We start from the raw sequence: 26572 nt of genomic DNA, 5'->3' as shown, positions 1-26572 counted from the left end.
ATTTTATTAATGTAATTATTAATGTAAATATTAGTTAATTATTAAAATTTTAATTTATAGTTACTTTCAAGGTATTTTCAAAATCTTCCCCAATAGGAGACGTACGAGGAAAAATTTCAAAAATGTGTTATGTATAATTTTGGTTAAGTTTTCTATAAGTACTACTTTAAGCAATACATTAATTTACGTATTCACTACTTATATATAACATGTAAGTAAGTGCTTAAATATGCAGCTACATACAAGTCGATTTTCGTTTCTTGCAGATAAATTTGATACATATTTTTTTTATAATGCCAACTATTTCTTACGTACAAACTTATTTGGGACCTTAAAATTAAATAAACAATATAGACAGTTCATAATAAATTATGATGGATAACTTTTAAAATGCACGCAATCAGAGCAAGTTTGTTGGAGAAAATGCGCTCGATTTAGTTACCGTTACACAATTTGCTATAAAAAAAAAATTAAATAAAAATAAATAAAACTTTTGCTAAATGTTTGGCCGAGCTTCTCCTCCAATTTATGGTGTGCGGCTCGATGTTGTTACACAGTAGGACGAACTTACAATTTTACGCCGCTTTTGAATGCCAAATGGATTTTAAAGTAAGCTCTTTCAAGGCAGAAATAATCTCGGATGCCTGCCATTGCCTGCCTAGGGACGACCGTTGTTATACAATTTTGTTTTTAATTTTAGAAATTGCTCGAACCAGGGATCGAACTCAGACTCTACTGAATGATAGTACGCACCTCTAACCATTCAACTACAGCCAATAAATAATTTGCTAAAGTTTTACGAAATTAAAGTTACCAATGGGCGCAGGGTGGTTAGTCCCGACGGTACGTGAGACTTATCATCATTGAAACGTAGCCAGAAAAGAACAGTCTGGTGGTTATGCTACTCGCAGACAATGTGAAAATGATTGGCATTTGGAACACAGGACCTCCAAAGCATTGGCAGCATTTTGGCAATGCCAACAGGTGTTTGGAAAAACGTGGGATCTGTCACCAAAGAGACTCCTCAGGATTTATACCTCGATGATCAGACCCACAATCAGTTAAGCGTCAGTGGAGCTGACTTTCAATCAATAGCGTACGAAATCTGCTTACTAAACTTGAAAGCATAATCACCGTGTATTGTATGGGAGCTTCCTATATAACAACTGGCCCTGTTCTTGACGCACCGATGCTCTTGCGGTTTCTTTGTGACCTCATATTTGGGGAGGACTCAAAGACCACCTGAGGACTAAAAAGAAACGGATGTTATGCAGAATTCTTAAACACCTACATTCCACGGTCTATTGACTGCAGGTTATTACAAAAGTAGTGAAATTATTTTCATGTTTGTCAGAAGCCTCAGTTTGGAGTTTTTATTGCTACTTGGCAAAACTGTATTTTCAGATTTATTTTATCAGATGTGAATACTAAGGGTTGATTATGTCGTCATGTAGAGAAATTCCAGGCTAATTTTTAAAGGAATGTATGACTATTTTTTGGAAGTTATCCATCATTTCTGACATGCCGCACACACGTTCTGCAAAATTCTAGTAACTAAAAAATATATCGTTTATCGAAATACAATAAAAAGAAACTTTATCTAAGCATATCGAGCGCTAACTAACTAAAAAATATATCGTTTATCGAAATACAATAAAAATAAACTTTTTCTAAGCATATCGAGCCCTAACCGCCTAAAAGACGTAAGCGACATTTTGTTCGAAATTTTATTTTTGATGCAGAAATGTATCTTAATGCTCTAGGAACANTTCTAAGCATATCGAGCCCTAACCGCCTAAAAGACGTAAGCGACATTTTCTTCGAAATTTTATTTTTGATGCAGAAATGTATCTTAATGCTCTAGGAACATTTTTGCATTAAAGGGAAAATTTTGAAAATAATGTCGCTTACGTATTTTTGGCGGTTAGAACCCGATATGGTGAGCTACTTTGTAAAAGTGACAGTGCTGGTTTTTTGTGGGAAATGTTTGGAAAATTTATGCGATATATAACGTTAAATGAAATATTTGAAAATAAAATATAATAAAAGGCGTATTCATGTCAGGCGCTGACCACATAAAAAACTTTAGCGACCTTTTTTTAAACATTTGTTCTTTCGATCCAGTTGCCCTAGAAGCACTTCTGCTTCAACAAGAAAATTTTTGAAACAAATATCGCTTACGTTTGTTTGGCAGTCAGGGCTCGATATAACGTCATAAATTCCACACAAATTGCATAAATATTTAAAATGTTATCAAGTTTATCGACAGTTTGTGATAAAGTAAACAACAACAAAAAATGTACTTAAAACAATTTTTAAAACTACATTTATAATTTATGTATCAGCTTTAACTATTATTTGAAATACTTTTAGCCTTGAATAATATTAGGAGATTCTTTTCCAATCACCACGAAGTATACCAGTGACAAACAGACAGCTATGACTGCACTGAGTTATGCATACATATCTACATTTATCGTAACTTTTCGCCATTTTTTTATAGCTCCGAAATTATTTACTCAAAATGCAAATTCACTTAAGGGACTGAAATATATTTTTTACGTACATATTTTATGTAACAAAATGTTCATTTGTTTTCTAATTCCTAATTTTACTTAAAAATTTACCGAAAATGTATTTGGCTGTTTTTAAGTGATTGTTTAATGTATAGAATAATAATAATGATATTGATGATATATGTTTTGTAATGATAGTTAAACTTTAGATTGCTTATAAATTTAGAATTGTTTTATTTTGCGCGCGAAGTGTGCTTTTTGCGAAAATTCTCCAAGTTAAAATTTTTGTGTTAATTACTTAAAATTTAAAAGCGTAAAGAAACATTTATTCGGTTTTAGGTAATTATTATTATTTTTTTTTTTACTTTAAATTTAATTTTCAATAAATACCTAAGAAGTTACTGAGGTACTTAGACTAAAAAAAATACACGTTTTAACTACATTTAAATTCGTTTTTTTTTTTATATAATACTTGCGTTATGGTCAATATAAGGGGGTTTTAATTCTCTTTTTCTCGAAATTGTAATAGTTTAGGTGAAAAACAATACAATTTATTATTTTTCTCGAAATTACAAGATTTAAATTAGTGACTTATTTTCAACGAATAGTATCTCGGTAATACTAATTTAATTTGTTGAATAAGAATTCATTAAATAATATGCGTTTATTCATCACTTAAGCTATGATTTTTGTTGGTTTGTTGGTTGGTTTTGAGTGCAAGAAGGGCTAAAAAACTCATTTCGTCAACTTAGTGTGTAGGTTTTGTGTGTAAGTGTGTGCTTAGCAGGCATATATCGTATGGAGCTCGTTTAAGCACATCAGAAAAATTTACTTAACATTCTGATTTTTTGTTGTTTCGCACTTTAGTGTACTTCACAGAATCTTTAAACTTATCTTTAATAAAAATATGATTGTTTTATGCATAGTTTGCTTGTTTTAATTTAATACTTCAATCGTTTTCCTCTTAATTTTAATCACTTATACTTAAGCATTTTAAATTAATTTTTCAACTATTTTGAATGTTCAAAGCTGCCTCAAAATCGTTAAGAACGTTAGTTCGCTCCATGCAAGGGGTTATTCGTTCAGCACTGCAGTAATCCCATCTAGGCTATTTTGTTCAGGCTTTCCATTCTACATATTTTATTTAATTTTCGTATTATTTTAAATTTACGCTTATATTTTTGATTGCTTGGCCAACCTAGAAAATACAGAAGAGGATTAAAAAATCTAATTCATTTACTTCATTTGCTGTAACTAAAAATATCGCTTCATCAAGTTGAATTCACCCCACTTACCTTTACTCATCTCCCATGCCTGCTCTCTCTCTCTCTCTCTCTGTCCATCTCTTTAATTCTCGCTCATATCTTTGATTGCTTGCAATATACGCTTAACATGTCCCACTTTTACAACACCCAAATCTTTGAGATCTCTACGTCCGAGCGTAAGTAGCTCTTTGCCGCGTATATCGTTCTTTAGGAAACTATCCACATATTCGGATAGCTGCATCGTCTCAAGCCATGTGACCACTTCGTTAACACTCCAATTGTTAACGGCTTCGCGTGTATTTGTCAGCTGCGGTTTGAGTTGTGTTTGGCCAACTGTAGATCCGGAACGTAGACGCACCCAGAAGGGACGTGATTTGCGTCGGCCATCACCCTGGAGAAGAAAAAAAGATTCAAAAAAGAATATTTGTTAAAATAGTACTTTGAACAATTGCAACTGAAGAAATCAAAAAGTAGTTTTTAATCAAAAAACAAAACCAACTTCGTTTCTCATATACGAATTTAAGATTATCGGATGATCGGACTCAAACCAAATTAATATGGGACAACCTGTGAGATAACACCTTTCCTTAAAAAAAAATTTTAGAAGTTGGTTTATGTGGTCCAAAGTTATGCGGTAACATACATAAAAAAAAAAAAAATTCAGACGAATTTATAACCTTCTCCTTTTTGTGAAGTCGATTAATAACAAATTTTTTGAAAAGCAGCGTTTCTAAGATATATTTTAGGTAAGTAACGAGAGTGTCGACATTTTCGATAGTATCGACATTATCGATGGCTGTAACTTTCAACTATGGCCACGACCATCGATAGTTTTCCAGCTCTATAATTTAATATTTCCCTAACTGTGCTGTTGCTCTTGTACAGACAGAGCTAGTTATTGTAGCTAGTGATCACCTCGAGTGGCTGCTAATTTTTGTTACTAGCTTAGAAAAATAGAAAATAATAATAATATTTTGGCGCCTACATTTTTGCCAAGTATTTGGCGGAGCTTCCCCTCCAAATTTATAGTGTGCATCTTTATGCGGTTAACCAGATGGAGCAGCTGGTAGTTTTACGCCTAATCCGAACGGCAAACGGATTTTATGGGAAGCCTTTTCATGGCAGAAATACACTCCAAAGTTTGACATCAACTGCCGAGGGGCGACCGTTTTTAAAACAAACGTTTTCTAACATAGACGTTGCTTGGAACAGGGACTTAGCCCAGGCCCTGTGTAGTGGTAGTATGCACCTCTAACCACTCGAACTTGATCAAAGATTGCCTGACTATTTTCAGGGACTGAGGAGTCGAAAGATACACTTAACTATTTTACACCTGCCCACTCAGAGGCCCTAGCTTTGGTCTGCATTGATCCTTAGCCCAGGAAAAGCGAAAATGCCATTGTTGGTCGCAGGAGATAGATACAGAGATTTAGTGAGATGGCCTTCGGGGCAGCATAATTTCGAGCCCGCAATATTTGGGACAGTGATGTTCATATAAGCTAAAGCTAGTAGTTGTTTCATAAATATAGACTGATCGTAAATTGCATAACAAACTATTACGAATTACCTCTTCGTTTGGCGCCAAAGCGTTGAAGTAAGCGCGCAACTTTCCATCGATGCATTTCTGTACTGAGCACTTCTTCAACTCCATTTCCATATTCGCTAAGGCCGCACTCAATTTCAACTCAAGATCCTCACGCAATATCAGACTATGCCCACGATCGCGCAACAAATTGCAGGCATCATCATACAATTGACGCGAGGAATCGATAACCTCCACAAGTTTCGTGCGTAGAGTGGGACCTTCCAGCAATTTACCCTGTGGATGTATCGACTCGAGAGCATCGGATGCACGGCAAGCAACAGCGTAGAGATCGTGTTGCAGAGATGGATGAGAAATAATCAGGAATTTCACCCATTTCACAAGCGAACTAACTGCTTCAATGAAATTCAAAAGTACATAACATTCGCGCTCCGACAGCACCTCATCCGTGGAGGTGGCATGCTCCGAGGCAGTTGACGACTGCTCGCGTTGTATTGATATGCTATGCTGACGCTGCTTCTCTTGCCACGTTTTTAACGACACCTCCAAATTGCGATTGCGACACAGCATTTGTACGCGATTTTTGTGTAGAATGCGTATCATGCCAGGCGGCTGGAGCCATGCCTCACCATCAACCTGTATGGGTATTTCTTCATCGCCCAAAATATTTATTTGCACACTCTGACACTGTGCGATGCGATGATGTTGCAAATTTATGAGACGTGATGCAGCCATTTGCACAGAGCCGAATACGGCGACAACTTCGAGTATGCGATCATCGAAGCTGGGTGTGAGGAAGATGTCATCCTTTTTGCTGGAACCCCAGAAATTAGTACCACCCATGAAGCTGTGGAGAAGGAGGAATATTATTTTGTGGGGAGAACTTTGGTAGACGCCAAGCAACACTCACCTCGGAATATTCAAGATTACAATGCCCTGCAGGGATGGCAACGGTATGCGCTGACCATCACACTCCAATTGCACGCGTTGTTCCAAATTCTTACAGGTCTTCTGCAACAATTGCTTGGATCCCAGAACGCCATACCACATGTAGTTCTTGGCCCGCGAACGGCACTTTTCTGGATGTTCCTCGCGTTTATTATGGAAATCCAGTGAGATTTTAGCATCAATGCCAATGCCGAAGTAGTTATTCATCACACATTTCTCATGATACCCTGCCAGCAAGGTTTCATCGGGGTCCATAAGTGGACTTACGGCAGCACAAAGTGTATCTGCATTGGCTAGTAGGCACTTGGATATGAAGCCAGTGCCATTCGCAAGTGCTGGTAGTAGTGAGCGTAAAAGAATTTGCAATTAGCATTAAAATTGTATTTGAACCTTAGAAGCTTTTCAGTTGCGATACTCACTTGGCCAATTTGGAAGTCGTACAAGTGGATTGATAATCGGCATTTTCCGAACGCCTTCTTCACCTGCACACTTCTCTCTATCCTTGTTGCCCTTGTCGTCGCGATCTTTGTCACCACTTGTGCCACTGACACCGCCAGCACCGAAATGATCGAAACCAAAGAGTGCTGACCCCATAAAAAGGCTAGATTTGGAGCCTCTCAATGTCTGCAGATTTGGTAGCGCTTCATTGGGCTGCAAAGAGACGATTTTATATTTTATGTATCTCAATAGTGGAAGCAATAGAACAGCCGCTAAGTAGTGTGAAAAGTATCATCGGATAGTATTGCACTAACTACTAGTAAGTAGAGGAGGAAAGTGTTTGAGAGAGTACGGTGAGTGTAACATGTTTACAAGGGAGAGTATGAGTGAGAAAGTGGAAAAGTTATGTAAATTTTGTGTGTGTTTGTGTATTTTTTTTGAATCATTTGGCTGAAATGCTAGAACAACTGTTGTATTTGAGAGCAAAATTAATTTCATTAGCATTACAAGTATTTATTGTATGAAGTGAAGAAGCAGCAGAAAGAAACACAGAAGACATAAGAGCACAAATGTTGACTGATAGTTGTAGGCGAGACGAGAAGCATAGAAGAAATCAACCGGAAAGACATTTACATAGAGTACATAGGATGAGAATGGGGATAGCGGAAACGAGTAAACAAAGCAACACCATCAAATTTGTAAGTACGTATGTATTTATGTATTTGTAATAAGTACATTATATACAATGAAATGAAAAGTGAAAGCAGGAATATAAACTCTCTCGTAATTAATGGAGATCAGCCTCGGTGCTCGCGGAATATGATCAATGTAAATTATTTCTACTTTATTGAAATATAGATCTAGAATATCTGCTGATTATTAGGTAAGAGTGCCCCGTAATATTCCTTCTCAAATATATTGTGTTATCTTAAAAGATGTGTTCTTGAATTCGTTATTTGAATATTTGGTTGGCAACCAACGTGAACCGTTGAGAGATGCTTTGAAAGGAAAATCAATTTTAATCTTTCCGTTTACGATAATGTGTGCCCCACGCCCACTAGTAAGCTAAATAGCTTCCATATATACCAAAATATATACGCTGCCGGCAAAAAGTATTGGCACAGCTGCTTTTTTACAATATGTGCAACAATTTTTATTGTAATATTTTCCGGCAATATTTTTATATAGAAATATGGTTCATTCGACAACAAAAAATATAAAAATGTAATTTCTAAACTTTGTGCAAAACTCGCGAAAATTCAGCAGATAGCAGGTATGTATGTAGATTTGTAGTCCCAGGAGTTTATATAGAGGGAAAAATGTTTTTAATACAATTTTTTGTGTATATAAATATAAATTTTTGGGCTTAAGAAAGTATAAGTTTTCTGGTATCCTTTACAACGATACCAATTTTTTAAAAATCGCTTTGTAATTTTTTTGTTTAAAATATTTTTTTTTATAAAAAAATTGTATTTTTTGATTTTAAATATTTTTTCTCTAAGTTTTACGTACGAAGTTGTATATAAATATGCTTATAAGAAGAAAGGCGGTTTAACCCTCTAGTAGGCTGAACCGCCTCCAGACTAAACACGTATTTAGTGCACCTATAATAATTTTTTTCTATACTCGAAAAGCACGATCTTTAGAAAAAAAGCGTACATTTACGACGATGTAAATTTTAATCTGATATGTCAATCCGTTTTATTTTAATCGGCAGTTGAATCACAGATTGTGAAAGACTCGGTTAAAATTAATTATTTCTTGGTATTAAGTAATTTCCTAATTAAAGAAATTTTTTTTTTTAAACATTTTTTGATACAAAAAAATTCAGTAGGTTTCGTTGTTAAAAGCACCGTATTTTGATATAAGTTTTATAATTATGTCACCATTCGAAATGGAGAAAATTGGTTTCGAACACAGACCGTCTACAGACCGGCTTGCCGACATATAAAAACCCAGTTGGCATTTTTGACCGTCTGCGGACGGGATTGCCGGTTCGTAGGTCAACATTGTGTCAGAGAAAGCTGAAAATACGTCAAAGTATATCGGCGAGCCCGTCTCCAGACGGTCTTGGTTTTTCTCCCCTGTAGGAAAAAGTTACTGTCACAGATCGAAATGGACATCATTTTTGGATTTCTCGTGCTAAACTCATAAAAAAATTGGCCTACTAGAGGGTTAATCACGTTTACAACGATATCAATCAAAATCAGTTCAAAATTGTTTGAAATATAAGGTTTTTAATTTTTCGAAGACCCGACCTTATAGCAGCTGTAATATAAGTTTGCACAAAAAAGTTATATACTATTTAAATAAGAGCAATAGGCGGACTATGTCTATATCTTTAGTTTTTAGTTATTAATATATAATAATAAAAAATAATTTTTTACCAAAGACCCTATTTGGAACTTCGAAGGCTCATATCTCGATTTCGGAGGCTAACTCCGAAAAACGGAGAAATTACTTTTTTACCTATGACAATCTTTTCAATCATTTAAGTATATTGTAACTATCAATATCTTATAAAGAGAAGTGTAAGTTTTTTTATCTAAAACTGATAAAGTTAAAAGAACGAAATATCTGAAATTTCCAAGGATATTAAAGATAAAGTTTAAAAAGGACATTTTCAACACTTATTCATCCTAGTGCAACAAAAAATTAATTTTTTTTAAATTCCACAGAATTTGTCCTTATAATTGATACCCATATTGTTACTCTACTGTGCAACAAATCCTTTAAATAATTTCTTTATTCAATCATATCCTGTAAATTTCAAACTCCTTTAAAAAAAATCCTGACGTCAGAGAGAAAAATTAAAATCGTAGTTATACTATATATGGCTCCCGGGTTTGTGAATACATGGATTTTTTGGTGGGTAAAATTGACTGTCGCACGGTCTTATAAGGCCGTAAATAACAAAATTAAATAATTGAGTATTTTACAATATTTTTATTATGCGTATCCTGTTATAGCCACGTTGAGTAAGTTGGCCATCGGTCAACTAAATACATAGCAACATTTCTATTCTATCCATATAACAGAAGTGGATTATTTTTTGAACAATCAACACACAACAATAATATGACGGAAAAAATCCTACAGGTCGGCTAAAGCTTGCTTTATCGTTAGGAATAACTCAATTTATACGCATGAGACTAATCGATTAGTAACTGCTTTGCTCAACTATTTACACCTGAGTAAAACAAAGATTTGTACATAAGGTTTACGGTAAAGGATTTAACGAGAATTTGGGGAGTTAATACCACATTTTCAAAGGGAATTCAGAAATATTCGGGTAAAGATTTGGACATTTTTGATTAAACCTAAGGATGAACTGTTTGAGAAGATAGCCTAAGGTAGACGACACGCAATGCTTACCAATGGTATAAGTGGTCTTATGAGAGCCAAAGTTGCTAAACGTATATCCGGCTCAGCAACCACAAAGAAACGTAAACCCAACAATCCATAAGCGCGCTTCGAAAGACATTTCGTCGAATTTTTCTTCTACAACCACACCCATAGCGAAGACAAATGCGTATGTATTTATTATCAAAAGATTTAATGGTAGTTTATAAGTGTGTATGTATGCATGTTTGTTTGCATTAAATGGTTGCTTGTTTGAATGAAGAAAAGGTGAGTGAATCATGTAAAAACTGTTTATTGTACATTGTAAGGTTGTGTGTAGGGTTTCACTTTGAGTAACTAGACAGTCTGTTTATGTGATATAACAGTGTTTCAACCCTGCAGTGAAAGTTACAGTATTCAAAATTTAAGACTGTAGGCGTTCACATCTGCTTGATTAGGTTATATAGTTAAAAATTACTATTCTCTAGTGCATACGATCACATATCACCAGATAAACTGATAACCAGACAGGTGTGAACAACAAATTTTTATGATTGTGGTAACAGAAATGGTAACGGTAATTTTAATGTTGTAGTGGTTATAATAATACTAGTAATAATGGTAATGGTAATGGCAATGGTAATGGTAATGGTAATAGTAATGGTGTTGTTAATGTAAATTGTATTGTTAATGGTAATAGTAATGGTAACGGTAATGGCAACGGTAGTGGTAATGGTAAAGGTAATTGCAATGGTATGGCGTTAATATATAAAATGGTAATTGTATTGGTAATGGTTATGGTAATGTCAACGGTAATTTTAATGTTGGTTAATGGGAATGGTAATAGTAACGGCAATGATCATGGTGGTTGTAATGGTACTGGTGACTGGTAACCTGGCAATTATAATGGTTATAGCAATGGTAATGGTAATAGCAATGATAAAGGTAATTGTAAAAGTAATGGTAATCGCAATAAAGGTAATAATCTAATGATAACGATTTAAACATACTTTGTTAAAAACGCTGTAACTGTTACATAATAAATGTTTGTCTAATGGTCAAGTACATACTATAAGATAAAAATTAAAAATTACAAAATCTAAGAAAACTAATAATAATACATACTCTCATCAGAATATGTTTCCGTACAGTGTTTTTTTTAATATTTGCAAGTTTTTCGTAATACATTCTTTTTCGTTAATTTTTCAACTTTTAACAATTTTTACTGACTCTCTTCGGTATTTTTTCTCATACAAAAAAAAAACTATCATGCATCCGTTATATATAGAAAATGAACAAAATCTCATAAGCAAAAAAAAATCTCAAAAATCAACCGATTATAGCCATATACTGAAATTGAGTGAGCTACAAAGCTGCATACTCAACAAAATTCTAAATTAAAAGTTGGTGAAAATTTGTCAAATTTTCCTAAATTTTGTAAAAACTTTGAACCATTTATTTATATGGCATTTGATACAAAACTGTATACTCAAAAAGATTTTGTTTAAAACTTGAAAATTTTGGTGACAATTTGTCGAATTTTCCTAAATTTTTTAAAAAACTTTGAATCATTATTGTATATGCCATTTAATGCAGAATGAACTATGTTTATATTAAAAAGCAACGAAAAAATTTATTTCGAAAAACATTGCAAATATTAAAAAAAAACACTATACGGAAACATATTCTGATGAGTGTACATACATAAAAAATGAATACATCCAATAAACATTGGGCTTGGTTAACAGTTCGAAAATGATTGGTAAAAAAATTCTCTTTTCAAGTCTCATCTTCGATAATGAATGTGGAATAGGTTAGTATTCGATTCGAGAGCTAGGCCTTTCTCCAGCAAAACGGAACCTTCATTAACCAATGTATTTTTCCTTCGTTAGGAATTCGAAGTCCCGCCCATTATCGAATAGAAATTTTAATGAGAGAGTTTGTGTCTTATATTTTTTTTTGAGAATGAGCAGTATTTCACTTTCTCTCTTGTTACTATGGTTTTGATTTTTCTTTCGAACTCATTTTGAATATATTTCCAACATACTCAGAACGTTGCAAAACTAATAGTCTAGTTGGTGTAGTCTTAACTTAACATATGTGAGAAATCGTCAATGATTACTCAACACGTCAACTTAGCCAGAAGCGTAAATATTTTGTTTTCATATTTTCCTTTTCAGCTGATGGTCACTTGGCCTAGGCGGCCAAACCAAAACAAAAAATTCCTGGACAAAACGATATTGCTTTGGCCAGTTATGTTACTTTACGTAAATTAAGTTTAGACTAACTGAACCTTAAGGTTGGTTATACGTTAGCTCTCAGTTCGATACTCATATTGGATATCGAAGGTAGTTTTTGAACGTTCGCCACAATGTTTATTGGACGGCAAAAAGATTTGCATGAAAATTAAAATAAAAAAAAAATTAATATTTTGAAACTGGTATTTCAAATTAAGTATTGTAAAACGTATTTTTTTTCGGTTTCTCTAGGTTGCTTTGTTCTTCAGCTCATCTCTAGGCAGCTCAGCTTTCTGATATAAGCACAACCTCTGCGTGCACACAAGCTCATCTGAAATTTGAGCGGTAAACACTCCGCGTTCGCTTCCACTGAAGGTTGATCGCTACCGTCGCAGTTAAAGGATAGCTTGGTTCGTGTATCTTTTATGTGTAAATATTTTAAACCGTAACTTAATTTAATGTAAATGGAATTTAAATGAAATAAAATTAAATTGGTGCAACTAGTCAGCGTCTGCATGAGGATCATACCAGTTAACGAACTACTCTGACTCAGCATCATTGAATGAACGAGTTTTGTAGTTTTTCACTGCAGGGTACTTGCATACCTCGTATTTGTCTTGATAGTGTGTGGTGTAAGCTAAGTTATACATGTATAATATACTACATTGTGTATACATATGTAGCTATTTAGTGTAAAACATTCTTATNAGTATTTGTCTTCATAGTGTGTGGTGTAAGCTAAGTTATACATGTATAATATAGATACTACATTGTGTATACATATGTAGCTATTTAGTGTAAAACATTCTTATTTATAGGCAGGTATGTTTTTGTGTTGACAGTGTATTTTTTTTGTTAATTAATGTATTGTCAGAAAGTTACAGCAGATGATTTGCAGAAAGTAGTATCGAGCGAGTATAAAAATTTTGAAATACGTACCAATTGATTTTGCTATATTTGCATTTGTTTTTGTAATTTTTTAGGCAATTGAAATATAAATTAAGAAAAATCATTGGTAAAATTGTGTGTTAACCTAAAAAAAAATCCCTAACAAAACATTAAATTTTTTTTTTTACTAAAAATTTTCGCTTTAAAATATAGATTGTTTGTATGTATAAATATTTAGTTATAACTAAAATTCACTAGCTACTGCACTAACCTTAAGTAAGTAATTAAGTAAGTAAGTATGTATCTTGTTCTCTCCTATTTGATTCTGCCTCACTCTCCCTCAATACATTAGCTTCATAAAATGTATGTAGTTACTTTCAATTAGATGCTTTCGTTCGGTACTTACCTTGAAGAGACTGCCACAGCTGATGCGTCGACTGGCGGCCGGTGAGGAGCTTAAGAATTTCGTATGCTCTGGATCTAGATTCAACAAGTTCGGATTGTAATTGGAATGTCGACGATCCTTTTCCGCATGTTCGCGCACTGTCAAGCTGGTCGTCGCATGACTCGAATGCCGTCTCAACTCCATCGGCAGCATGCGGGCTGACAAAAGACTGGCGGCCGATGCTGCATTCACTGGCTTGATTGCGTCTCCCCGCAACGGTGTTGGCGGCCGCACAACTACACTTATCTGCGGATAGTTTGGATTTACATCATCAAAGGATTCTTTCTTACACGACTCATCAAAAGTAATGCGCTTTACATCTTCTCCGTGTCCAGATTTTTTCGGTGATGAGCGTAATGCTGAGCCAAGTGTTGTTGTTGTTGTTGTTGTTGTTGGTTGGGTGGTGTTCAGAGTGTTGGTCATGGTGGGTGTTGCCTGGGGTTGTGGGGAATCACTAGAATCTAAAAATGTCGCGGACGTCGTCTCACTTTCCGCCTGAGCCAATGTCTCAATATCGCAAATCTCAATTTTTATGGCCGTTGCTGTTTGTGTGGTCAGTTCATCATCCTCAGACTGTTGACCACTCGAGTAGGTGGCGGTTGTTGTTGTTGTCGTCGTCGTTGTTGTGGTTGAGGCATCAACAGATAGTTGTTGTTGTGAGATAAGTATGGAGGATTTGGGTTTACGTAGGGAAGTGCGCTTTTTAGGACGCTTTTGGGGAGCGTAATTTCCGTCCGAGGGAATCCCGATAAAATTCAATTTGTGCGCGCGCATTTTTCGATATGATTTGTAAGTAAATTCGAAATAGATCGTTGCCGAACGAGGTTTGGATTTTTTATGCAGGCGATTCAAACAAAAAAAAAAAAAAAAAAAAAAAAAAAAAAAAAAAAAAAANAAAAAAACAACAACAAAAAGAGGCAACAAAGTTTTGGTTTAGCATTTATACACATACACCGTCAACACCATCAACAACGTACAAGAAGTGCAAATGCACCTAACTTTCTAAAAGCATTGTAAGTATGTATGTATGTATGTAACATAACGCGCACGCATACCTACTACATATTTATGTACATATCTACATATACGAACAAATATTACATATACATATATGCATTTGTCGCAAACTCACCTTGAAGCTCTGACGCGCTATATCATTGCCCTCCACAAATTGTGCCAGACTGCAGTAACGTGGCGGCTCACGTATCTTTTGGTCATCGCAACGATTGTCTATTTCAAAAACGATATTCTCAAAACCGAACTGCTGCGGATTCTCATCGCTATCCATGCGCGCCAATTGCGCAAAACGTGGTGGCGATGAATTTCGTCGTATGCCGCGCTGTCCGCCCATACTGAGCGATTGTTTGCGTATCGACTTCACCGGTGCCGGATGGGCGTCTGAGCAGAGCATCGTTGTGTCGTCGGTAATGGTGTTGTCCTGCAAAGCGCATGTGATGTCGTGGCCCAACACTGAACTGATATCATCCATGAGCGATTCGCCTGGCACTGCTTCGGTTTCGTCGCTCGTCTCGGGCGAATCGATATGTGTGAAGGAGTTCGCATCGAGATTCTGTGGAAGTGGGAATGGGCAAGAATGTAGTTCTGGTAGATACTAAGCAGTTCAAGAGATAGTGTAATGTTTAAGGAAATTTCTAATTATGAATGATGCAATTAATCACTAATCAAATTGAGCCAGAACAAACAATATTTCGGATAGTCGGGCAGCATTAATGGCCTGGGAGTCGACAACAGAGGAACGCGGCCAGTACATGAAGCATTTGAAGGCAAATAAAGGGCTTGGTATTTCTTAAACCTGCAGCCTAAATGCGCTTGCATGATCCGCGGTACACCTAACGGATGCACTCCAGAGCGACTTAGGAGCTAGTAATAATATCTGATTGCTGCCAACTAAGATAATCAAAAAGATTCATAACAACTTTCAATAGGAACTCCGATGAAGTTCTTGAACCTAGGTCGGAGCGCCTTAGAACTTTTACCGGCTACCTGGCAGAACACTGCAAGTTAAGGTACCATTCGAATAAAATTACGCCTTCTGCACAGATGGACTGCAGTTTTTGTGGGCTGGTGGCCGAAAGCCAAGAGCATACTCTACTGATACATTTTGCGGAATGATTATATTTTGAGCAGTGATTATATTTTCCATCCGAAATGTGGAAAATCGCACCCTCCAAAGCGCTTAACTCCCTAAATAGCCTAAGGTCTGAGGTTGAATGATCTGAATCGATAAACGGCCAGGACAAACATCTTGAAGGCCAGCTTTCATTTTGAGATATCGGCTAAACTAATATCACTATGTTTTCGGAGAGGTAGGCGGCGTTTAACCGCAGAGACAGTGAGAAAGAAACAGACAATATTCTAGGCCGGATCGACGCGAACACTGATATTTTAGAGACTAAATAGGCTTGTGACCGATGTCCAGAATATATTTAACTTAGGGAACACTTCCCGACTTGTTCATTTGCTATCTATAATTAAGCGCAAGTACTTCACTGTATCAGAAATCTGCAAGTAAATACCAAAAGGTCGGTTGACGGCGAGCCATTGGTGTCACTTGTTCCGCATAGGTAATCACCCTGAGGCCTTTCTTCTCCAAAAGGGTTGGTAGGTCGTTTACGACTCCTATGTGGAGCAGAGTTTATAGAACCTCTTTCAGGTTTTTTCCGTTAACTCGTAGCTGCAACCAGGTACTACCATCTCAGCCTTGACAGTTCCATCACAACGCAAGCTAAAAGCTGTTTGCGGTCGAGAAAGGTTCCGACTGTACAGTATCTATGAACGAATGCTTCCTGTATTCATTTTACAATTGTTTGCAGTGCGGTCACAAAAAAACTTTATTTTATTTTAAGCTTTTTGAACCTTAACTAAATCATCCTCCCGCTTCATATGTGTGCGTCAATATTTTCAGCGTCTTCAGTTTAAACCAACACAGACTGATTGGCATGATGTTTTACTTAAAATGTGAGAGCTCCTTCCGGCCTACGGGGTAAATGCCCTCTGTGGACATTCCAAGATGTGATTCAGCCCCCTGTACAATAACACAACAGTCATTTGAAACTGTGTGTGAATGTAGGTTATGAACAAGTTAACCGTTCACGCCATACTATAGTTATCCTTCAGCTTAGAAAAGGAAGCGCAAACCTCCTGCGTTGTTCTGATGAAGACTCCTCCTTTCGATAGGTTGCAAGAGCAATGGAAATAAAGGAAAAGGTTTAGCGACTGCTCATGGCTCACAGCCTTAATTCCTGGCTTGTCTCTAAAGTAACCCGAGGGAGCAATTAGCTCCTCTTCACCCACTTAGTTTATAACATGGTAAATTGCCTGTCCGGTTCCATAAGGGAGGGGGTTTAGACAATGGAGAATGCGCTTTAATGCTTTAAAGGAAACATTGAAATGCGAAGAATTGAAATCAAGAATTGATGTCACTTTTGGTTTCCAATATTTTCAAGTTGCTGAAAAGGTAAGAATCATTGGGGAAAGACGGAGGGAGGACCAATCTAACTACAAAACGCTAAACGAAGTATAACCAGATTTTATTTTTATTTTGAGAAGGTTCGCCACTTATATTAATTTAAAATATTTTAAATATAAAACTTCAACTCTTCAAACCTGTATAATGTCGCCCAGTTGTAATGGATGATCAGCCTCTTGCACCTCAGGTTGCCTGTCGAATATCTCTGAGGCTACACTGCATTCCTCATCACCAATGGCCGATAGCACATCACTCGCCTCACCACCTGGCAATTCTTCCGATGATGACTGCTCCTGCACAAAAACAAAAACGCAATAGAAATACCAATTTATTAGTTCATAAATCTACACCTCATCATCGAATGAACAAATTGGCCGTACAATACGTACAGTGGGTACATCTGTGTCAATGATTGTTATGCTTTCGCTTGAGTATACATTTGGGGCTTTAGGGGATATGGCTACGTTCGGTACTTGCAGTTGACAGGCCACATCACCGAAACGCAGCTCCTTAGTCTTTTCCGGCACTGTTTGCTCCTCCTTGTCGCATTCATGTTTGTGCTCGTCCTCTGAAATTGCACTTTGCTTTCGTTTCTTTTCCATATCCAATTCACGACTCATATAATAGTTGCGTTCAAATACCTCAATAGGACGATAATCCGAGAGTGGATCTACAATCTGTTCGCCAGTTAGTATTGGTACGCTGAGAAAGTCAATTTTGCGTTCAGTTGGCGAGCTAACATCACCGCCGTCTCCTACCATGGGCAAGCGATTGCCGTAGTCATCAATATTGGCACCGCCACTAAGCGATAACCTACCGACACGATAGACTATCTCCGTATGGCCGTTCTGGCCATTTTCCTCAATCTCTTGTATAACTTCGGGTACGCCTGAGCTGCGGCGACTGTCTGCAAATTGACGCGGTACAGGTAAGCTAATCGAATTGAAGAAATTTTCGTCGACTGAGTCGCGACGCGTATCGGGCAGTGGGGATATGCATGTGAGGCGAGAGCTTTCCATAGTGGGTGAGATAATGTTGATTGGCGGTATGATAGGCAGCGGCGAAGAGCAAGGCGTCGACTCACCCGAAGCGCTGGATGGTATTTTCAAAGCCTCGTAGGGCGTAATGGATAGTTTACGTTGGTAGCGCTTGGGTCGGCCTGGTTCCGAGTGTTCGACAACATTGTACATGGCGCGCTTGACACTATTGGCGCGACATTGCAGCGATTCACGCTCAGTGGAGCGCAGCGAACGGCTATTCCGACGCTCATTTGTATTGAATTGATCCTTTTCGTTTTTCTCGATTGATATGTTTGGATTACTTAAAAAAAAAAAATTGACAATTGATTAGATCTTAACTTAACTGAAATCTGTCAACTTCCACTTACAGCAGTGAGGAAGATGGCGAGGGCGTAGGCGAGGCAGTTGGTGAGGTGGGCGCACTTTTTGCTATTATATTACTGATTGTCGTTAGCAGATCATCACCGGCATGCACACCGGTCTCTTCTTCGCGCAAAGCATCCAGCAGCATACTCAACTTCTCACGCAATATGTCACATTTAATCGTTAATTGTTCGTCGTCCCTGCGACTCTCACAGATCTGCACCATTAGTTCGTCGAGTGTCTCGCAGAGTGTTTTCGTGGCAGTTACGAGCGTTTGAGTATCATCCGTCTCGACAATGGAGCGCAAATTCAAATTAGCCGCTGTAACCATACCAGTGAGCAGCGCTTCTTGTGCACTCGACAATGACATCTTCGGGGTCTTTGGTTGTACAGCGATAGCTTTCTCGAAGACCATTATGCTCCAGCGGTCAAGCATTTTAGTGCTAGCCGATTCGTAACGTTCGAGTATTTGTGGCAGATGTGCATCATCATCGCAGGATGAGCCCCAACCTAGTACGCGCGCCAGATCATTGCCGGTACCCAGGGGCATAACTGCTACTTGGCATTGTTTCTGAAGTGCAGAAAAAATAATGAGAAGGTTAGTGGAAAACTGAGCACCGATAATTGAGAATACAATACAAAAAAATAAAGTGAACTAAGTTCAGACTAAAGCTAAGTAAGTTAAAAAAAAAAGTCTGCTATACTTACATGCATATTAAACCGATCAATCTCGCTGAGCACCCAACCCACAGAACCATCGCCGGAACAAACCAATATCCGAAACATTTCAAAATGCCTGAAGAGACGCAATCCTAAACTGGGGCCGGTCGATATGAGGTCGAATACTTGCGCTGGATTTAAGAGCTGTTTGAAGCGCCGCAAAAATTTGACGCCCTGATTGTCACCCGACTTTGAATTGACGAACACTAAAAGCGGCGAAAAGTTTCCCTTCGGGCTTTCCACATCCCAAGAGTCATCATTACCAATGGAGTGCACACAAGTGGGTGGCACCACCGACAGCTTGGCTGGTCCTTGTGGGCATGCGACAGGATGTTGTGGACGACAAGCAACGTGTACCGTATCGCGACACCACAAACAACGCCAATCCTGTAGACGCAGCACAGAGCCACACGTTTTCTTGCAAACNCGGGCATGCGACAGGATGTTGTGGACGACAAGCAACGTGTACCGTATCGCGACACCACAAGCAACGCCAATCCTGTAGACGCAGCACAGAGCCACACGTTTTCTTGCAAACGGCACAAGTCGACGACACCGGCAAATTACCCTCCATCCATTGATGTGGCATTATGATGCTGCCATCACGATCCTCAATGATATCCTTGCCAACGGTGGCCAATGTAGTCCACTTGCAATTGGCAATCGCTTTGGCGGCACACCGCTTATGTACTTTACATTTGCATACTTCGCACGAGAGGCCATGCGAGGTAACGCCGGACAGAGCATCGCGGCAAACATTACAGTAGGTGGGTCGCGCGTGAGATGTTGCATACCAGTGGTGGTGGTTGAAGAACAAATCGTGTTGTTCTATGTAGAAACTATCGCCGCGCGCACGTGCCGGTATCGAGGCGGATTTGAGCGAGGTAACCCAGTCTTCCATTTCGCGGCGGGACTCGGCACAAAGCACTAGTGAACGTGTTGCGGTAATTACCTGAAATGAGAGGAGGCAGAGAGGAGATGATATTAATCAAATTCACAATACAATAATTAAGATAAGATGCCTGATAAATATATATGTAAATATGTATACAGGGTGTCCTAGACGACCTCTCCACCCCTTCTAAAATGGTGGCAAACATTTTTACTGAAAAACGCAAAAATATGACCTACCAATACGGAGATGGTCTAGCTTTGGTGGTATTACCCACGTCCGGTTTCGACGGGAAGTAGGTTAAACAGACCAGAAGCCCATTTTTTTAATTAGACAGACATGTTTTTACTACAGACTCGGATATGGAAAAAAAGCTGGTCACTTTTGATTGAAAATTTTTCTCAGAAGCTCCTTTTTCAACCTCTAAATGAACTTTGAACTTAAACTCCGTCCCTGGACTTCTAAAATTTACAAACGTTTTTTTAATGGAAAAAAAATTTGTATGAATCACCAAGTCGGCGATGCTCTATCTTTCGCACTTTCGGCCGGCAGTGGATTTAAGAAACCGGAAGTTCATTATTTTAACCGGAACTACATTCCAGAAAAGAAATTTCCGACAAAAGACATGAGGGTCTTTAATTATCATCTGAGAAGCAGACCCACATTAACACCAGCTAATAAATATTTGCCGTGACCAGTAGTCAAAAAGAATTGCACCTCAGGCACACCACCATACTGCAGAAATTTGTATTACTCTTAGTTACTCTTAGGCTTAAATTTGCTTATTAGTACTTGTCTTCATATTTATCATCGTAAGTAATAATATTGGCAATGATAATGCAACAATAATATTAATGGTAACGGTAGTGGTAACGTTAGTGGTAGATGTCGGTAATGGTAATTGTAATTATAATGATAACGGTAATGTTACTGGTAGCGCTAGTTGTAATGGTGATGATGGTGATTCGTTCATGTTCGTCTAAGCCTTCGTTCTCGCATTCGCCTTCCGGATATTCTTAGTATTCGTCTTTGTAATATTTTGCGCATTGGTCTCCAATTCTGTATTCGCATTTGTCTTTGTGTTTGTTTTTGTATTCTTCGTCGTATTCGTCTTCGTGTTTACCCTCGCTGTCCGCTTCTGCCGGTTCATCTTCCTATTCGGATTCCTCTTGGTGTCATTTTCGTATTCGACCTGGCCTTCGCTTTAGTATTCGTCTTCGCCTCAGCATTCGTTTTCATTTTCGTGTTTGGCTTCGTTGTCGTATTCGCCTTCATGTTGGTCTTTTTCTCCGAAGTGAACTAATATTTACGACATTATTTACTCCATTCTACTGACATTACCTCTTTTTGTCTGTGTGCTAATGTCATTGAATGCGAATTTTAGTCAATTGACATTATTGCACATCACCTTTTTCTTCGCATTCCTATTCGGTTTCGTATTCCTTTTCATATCTTTAACCTTGTTAACAATGAAGTCTAGATGTACAGTGCTTTTGCCTTCTGCAAACTCTCCAAAGATGCTAACTGAAAAAAGATTTCAGATCCAGAGTCGTCATTGTTGTGAAACAGCNAACTGACATGCAATTCCGGTTCAAAGGTAAATCTACCGCCGCTTTGATAATCATAAACTCACATCCATACGCCCACAAACATATGTAGTTATATAGTATACATACGTACACACATATACCCACACATAGTTATGCAAAAGAGTACCTGTTTTGGATGCATGCGTTTGGTGGTTTTGGTGAATAGTGAATAGCAAGAAATAAAAAAGGAAAACTTAACTACAGGTTACATTTCTTTAGAAAATTTATGGAGTAACAGAGGTATAGAGAAAGGTAAATATATTGGTAACGGTAATGGTAAGGTAATGGCAATGGTAATAATAACGGTAGTAAAAATGCTAACGGTAACGTTAGTTGTACAGATTATGGCAGTGGTAATGATAATGGTAGCAATAATGATAAAGTTATTGGGTGGTGATGGTAACGGTAATGGTAAAGAGAATGGTATCGGTAATGGTAATGGTTATGGGAGTGGTAATGATATTGTATGATAATAGTAAAAGTAATGGTTAAGAATATAGTAATGTAGCAGTAATGGTAAAGGCTATGGCGGTGATTTGTAATGCTTTGTAATGTTAAAGATAATGTTAGTGGTAATGATATGTAATGCTTTGCCATAGGGATTAACATTAACATTACCAATACTATTACCATTACCCTTACAGTTACCATTGTCATGACCATAACAACTACCACAACTAGTAATAGTATTGGTTATGTTAATGATAAACCTTTTGTCAATGGTAATGTTAATGTTAATAGCAATAGTAACGGTAAATATAATCGCAGTGTTAAAGATAATGTTAATGGTAATGGCCAAAGTATTCAAAATTCACCTACTAAGTAATTTGGGCTATCACGCTTCATATATACAATACAAAAGCGGACCTTCATCACATAAAGTAAACCATAAAATTCGGTCCATCTTTTGACTTTGTAGCTCAATTTAATTTCCTCCTATACACCTATATGCAATGCATACATCCCTGTTTCATCAACGTTCTTTAATCTTAAGCATATTTGCCTATTTTACCAACTCAACAAGACTCCAATGCAATTTCCGCTACTTAAAGTTTCACTCATTGCTACGTGCCGTCAACATCAAATTGTTTTGCAGATTTCAATTATTTGGCGTCAGCGAAAGTTGGCTAACAATCTGGGGCAGTTGAAGTCAAAGTCAACTTGAATAGTGGAGACAAACAGGGTGCTTAGAAAAATGTAGATCTTGCATAACTAACTACAAAATATTATACATATGTACATATTCTCCAGTGATCAGAGGTGCGCATTATTACTCCGTAGGACCAGGGTCCTCGGCAGTAAATGACAAACCTCCGATAGCACTTTTGCCATGAAAAAGAGCTTCTTATTGAAACCGTATTAAAGCTTTTGCCATTCGAAGGTCGCGTGAAATCGTAGGTTCCTCAATTGGTGTAAAAATATCAAAACGCATGCTATAAAGTGGAGCAGAAGCTCGGTCAAACAATTAGGAGAAGTGTAAGCTCTAAAATATTATTATTATTAACTTTAACACCAGGGTATATCTTAGGTAGATATTATTTTTAACTTCAAGCTAATGTGGAGGCTCAGTCTCGGGTGAAGGCCGCAGAGAGTCCTGAAAACAGCAGCAGGCTCAAAAGGGCCCCTTACTTTAAGGGCATCAATATTAGAGAGGCCAACATGACCGGATCAAGGTTAACGTATTATGAGAGTTTCGCTTCAGGAGTCTTACATTATTTCCAATTAGGTAAGAATGGAAGGTTGAATAATTTGTTAATATAATTACAATGTAAAAATATACTTTAACAAACTCTAGTTAAAGTTAGTTAAAGTATATATCCTTGATTGGGGTACGTTAGCAAGTGCTAGGCACTCGAAATGGGCACGGGACGGGCTTTCGGTTGGTTCCTGTGAAAGCCTGGTAGGTAAAAGCAAAATAAAAGCAAAATAAATGTTGAGAATGAGATATTTTAGCAATCACTTCACGTCAGTGAATTTGCCAGTTTTGGAGTATCGTAAATGGGAAAATGGTTTGAAAATGCTGCAAGCGATTCCAGTAAGAATGTGCCTATTGAACTTAACTGCAACCTTTGAAAGTAGCTAGCGGGTGTTTTTTCGTATCGACAAAACACATTTCTAACAAAAGACGTGACAGCGGTGTATTTACTATACATAATCAAAGTTAGAAAAATTATGGTTTTTGTAAAAATATGGAGAAAACTATAAAGTTTTTGAAAATTTTCAAGAAAATTAAAAATATGATAGGTATGTATGTACATAGGCATGATACAAAAAAGAAGGTAGTTTCAATAAACAACTTTTGACGGATAATACAATTTTGTTGAAGTTTCATAAATTGTGAGTATTATCATCGGCCTTGCCACTTTGGTAATATTAAAACAATAAATCGGAGTATTTTGCTTCCCATATTTATACCAATGTAATAATATTTCAAATCAAAAACCATCATCAGTACTTGGTAATTTTTTTTTACTAACGTAGCTCGCACTATTTTTATTAAAAATATATAAAATATAGATTATTAAAGAAGACTTCATCGTAATTGTTCTTTTTATTTTATAATAAAAACCACGCGTGCATTCTGCTGTTATTTTTTCGTTTTCTTATTTTGAATGCAACCCTGCGATCTAAAAATCTAATTCTAAAGAATGTTCTTCCCAAATAAAACCTTTTTATATTTAGGTTAAAATTTACTTTTAAATTTCTCATCAGATTTTGCAAAAAAGTAGCTTTCACAAATTTTGAACTTAAAGTTTCTAATGTATACGAAAAACCTGAAGTCGGCTTGAACAGTCCGCCCTCCGATAAACAATTAACATATCGTCGTATAAAGTACAAAACCGCGTATCAACAAAATGCAAAACTGCCTATGTGAGGTTGCATAAATTATTTTCCAGAGAGTAAAAACACTCATATTTCAAAATGGTTCTCTTTTTTATAAAGCAATCACATTTCTGGTTAGTATATTTTTGAACGAATGGATAAGACTTGAGCCAAGAGCTAGTGTGAGCAAATCCAATTTTTGGCAAAAAATGTCAGTTACGCGGTTTTGCAGAACGACGATACGCGGTTTTGTACTTTAAACGACGATATGGAGGTATAATTTTGATCACTTCCTACATGCGTTCGGAAACCTAGTCATGAACCCCATTTTCGAAATTATGTAGCCGGCATAATTTTCACGTTCATCATATTCCTTCTTCTTTGAATGTACTGATAAAATCTTCTGCTTAAAAAAAAATATTTCTTCTAGTGATCAGGTAGCATGAATTTGATGAAATGTCATAATTTTATTAAAAGTCAAATGGTTAACAACAACAACGAATATCATTAAATGGAACTACCTTCTTTTTTGTATCATGATGGTACATAGGTGCTTCGAATTTTCAGTACAAGCTTTTTCATTGAACTTTTTTTTTTGTAAAATAATAATAGCTATGGTTAATTTTATTGTTACAGTTAATAATTGTGGTGCGATTCCAGATAAACTGCGTGCGTGTTTTCGAATATGTGGTCTGGAAAAATTAGGCCCGCGCACATCTCTATTCCAGGGACGCAGTGAAATGATTAGTCAAAGAGATTAACAGGACTTTAAACACCTGTTATTATATTAAAAAAATATACGGTTGGGGACAGAAAGTGCTCAACAAACACGATAACCACTCTTTTAATAACCACGTTTGAGAGTTTGCCTTATCCTGGCCTTTATAGGGGGAATTCAAACTAAGCAAATATGCCTTGGAGTGGAAGTACATAGTTATGACGTCTTCATATTCGGTTTCCTAAGCTAATCTAGTCTTGAGCAATGTACATACATATATAGTTAACATCATTTTTAGTAGTTATCGCATGATGAGCTTCGCTTTGAAGAGATATGAATATTTAATTTTTTTTTCTTCAACGAAGAGTGGGGAAGTAAAAGAAGTAGCGTGCTTCGTCTGAGCAAAAGTGTGTTGTCATATGATTGTATTTTTTTCAAACAGGATACTGCTAGGTTTTTATATATTTAGCATATATACCCACCCCTGTTTTATAAGTTCTGACTAAGATAGCAAACAGATTTTCATAAAAAAACTGAAAGACAGATGAAAATGTAGTTCGCAAGAGTTTTTGTTATTCTAGCACAAAATCCTTAGGAAAAAAGCTCTCTCATTCATTGCTCGTGGTGAAAAGCTATTTTGTGAGAAAGCACTTGTATGCCATTTAGCTGACGTCGATCTAACAGTCGCAATGACCGAGTGAGCAAAGGACAGGCGGCGTTCCATTCGAGAGATTCGTTGTCGAGTCCTTGGGCAGCGGTTTTTTTTTACTTTTTTAAATTACTATTTTTTTTAATTATTTATTAAATTTTTTTATTTTTAGATTTTATTGTTTTAAAAATATATATTTTTTAATTTCTTTAATTTTTAGAAACTTATTTCATTTAATTTTCTTTTTAATGCAACTTTTTTCATTTGTTAATTTAACTTTCTTTTAACTTTTAAGCTTAATTAGAAATATTTATTTTTTATTTAATTCAATTTTTATCATCTTATTTATTTTTTATGTTATTTTTTGCCTTTTTATTTATTTTTAATCTGAAAATAAAATATTTTTTTTTTTTACTATTATTTAATTTTTAAGTACTGTTTTTTTCTTTTTTGATTTATTTTTTCTGCTTCAATTACATTTTTAACATTTATTGTTTTACGAAGAAAAAACATTTTTAATACAATTTAATTTTTAAAAAATGTGTTTTATATATTTTTGCTTTATTTGCATTTATTTATTTCTTTTTATACCCGAGCGCACTTGTGCACAAGGGTATATTAATTTTGTTCACATAACGGTTGTTTGTAACAGCCAAAACGAATCGAGATAGATATAGACAAATGTAT

The 26572-nt window shown here is 36.5% G+C and overlaps 1 protein-coding gene across 1 annotated transcript; it reads right to left on the bottom strand.

Annotated features, from left to right (window-relative positions):
• Positions 1 to 2931: 2931 nt before the first annotated feature.
• On the bottom strand, positions 2932 to 20169 carry LOC108372337 (diacylglycerol kinase eta). The gene is made up of 13 exons (XM_017627998.1): positions 19659 to 20169; positions 19203 to 19546; positions 18500 to 19065; positions 17502 to 18432; positions 17250 to 17405; positions 14755 to 15192; positions 13584 to 14333; positions 10086 to 10211; positions 6692 to 6923; positions 6235 to 6607; positions 5349 to 6171; positions 3812 to 4172; positions 2932 to 3714 (listed from the first exon to the last, which is right to left on the bottom strand). The coding sequence occupies exons 1-12, from the start codon at positions 20113 to 20115 to the stop codon at positions 3864 to 3866; spliced, it is 5505 nt and encodes a 1834-aa protein (XP_017483487.1). The 5' UTR covers positions 20116 to 20169; the 3' UTR covers positions 2932 to 3714; positions 3812 to 3863.
• Between the last annotated feature and the right edge of the window lie 6403 nt (positions 20170 to 26572).

This window comes from Rhagoletis zephyria, unplaced genomic scaffold (assembly GCF_001687245.7).
Source record: "Rhagoletis zephyria isolate East Lansing unplaced genomic scaffold, Rhagoletis_zephyria_1.1 Rzeph_scaffold_05653, whole genome shotgun sequence".
Taxonomy (NCBI): domain Eukaryota; kingdom Metazoa; phylum Arthropoda; class Insecta; order Diptera; family Tephritidae; genus Rhagoletis; species Rhagoletis zephyria.
This window is presented reverse-complemented; position numbering and strand designations above follow the sequence as displayed.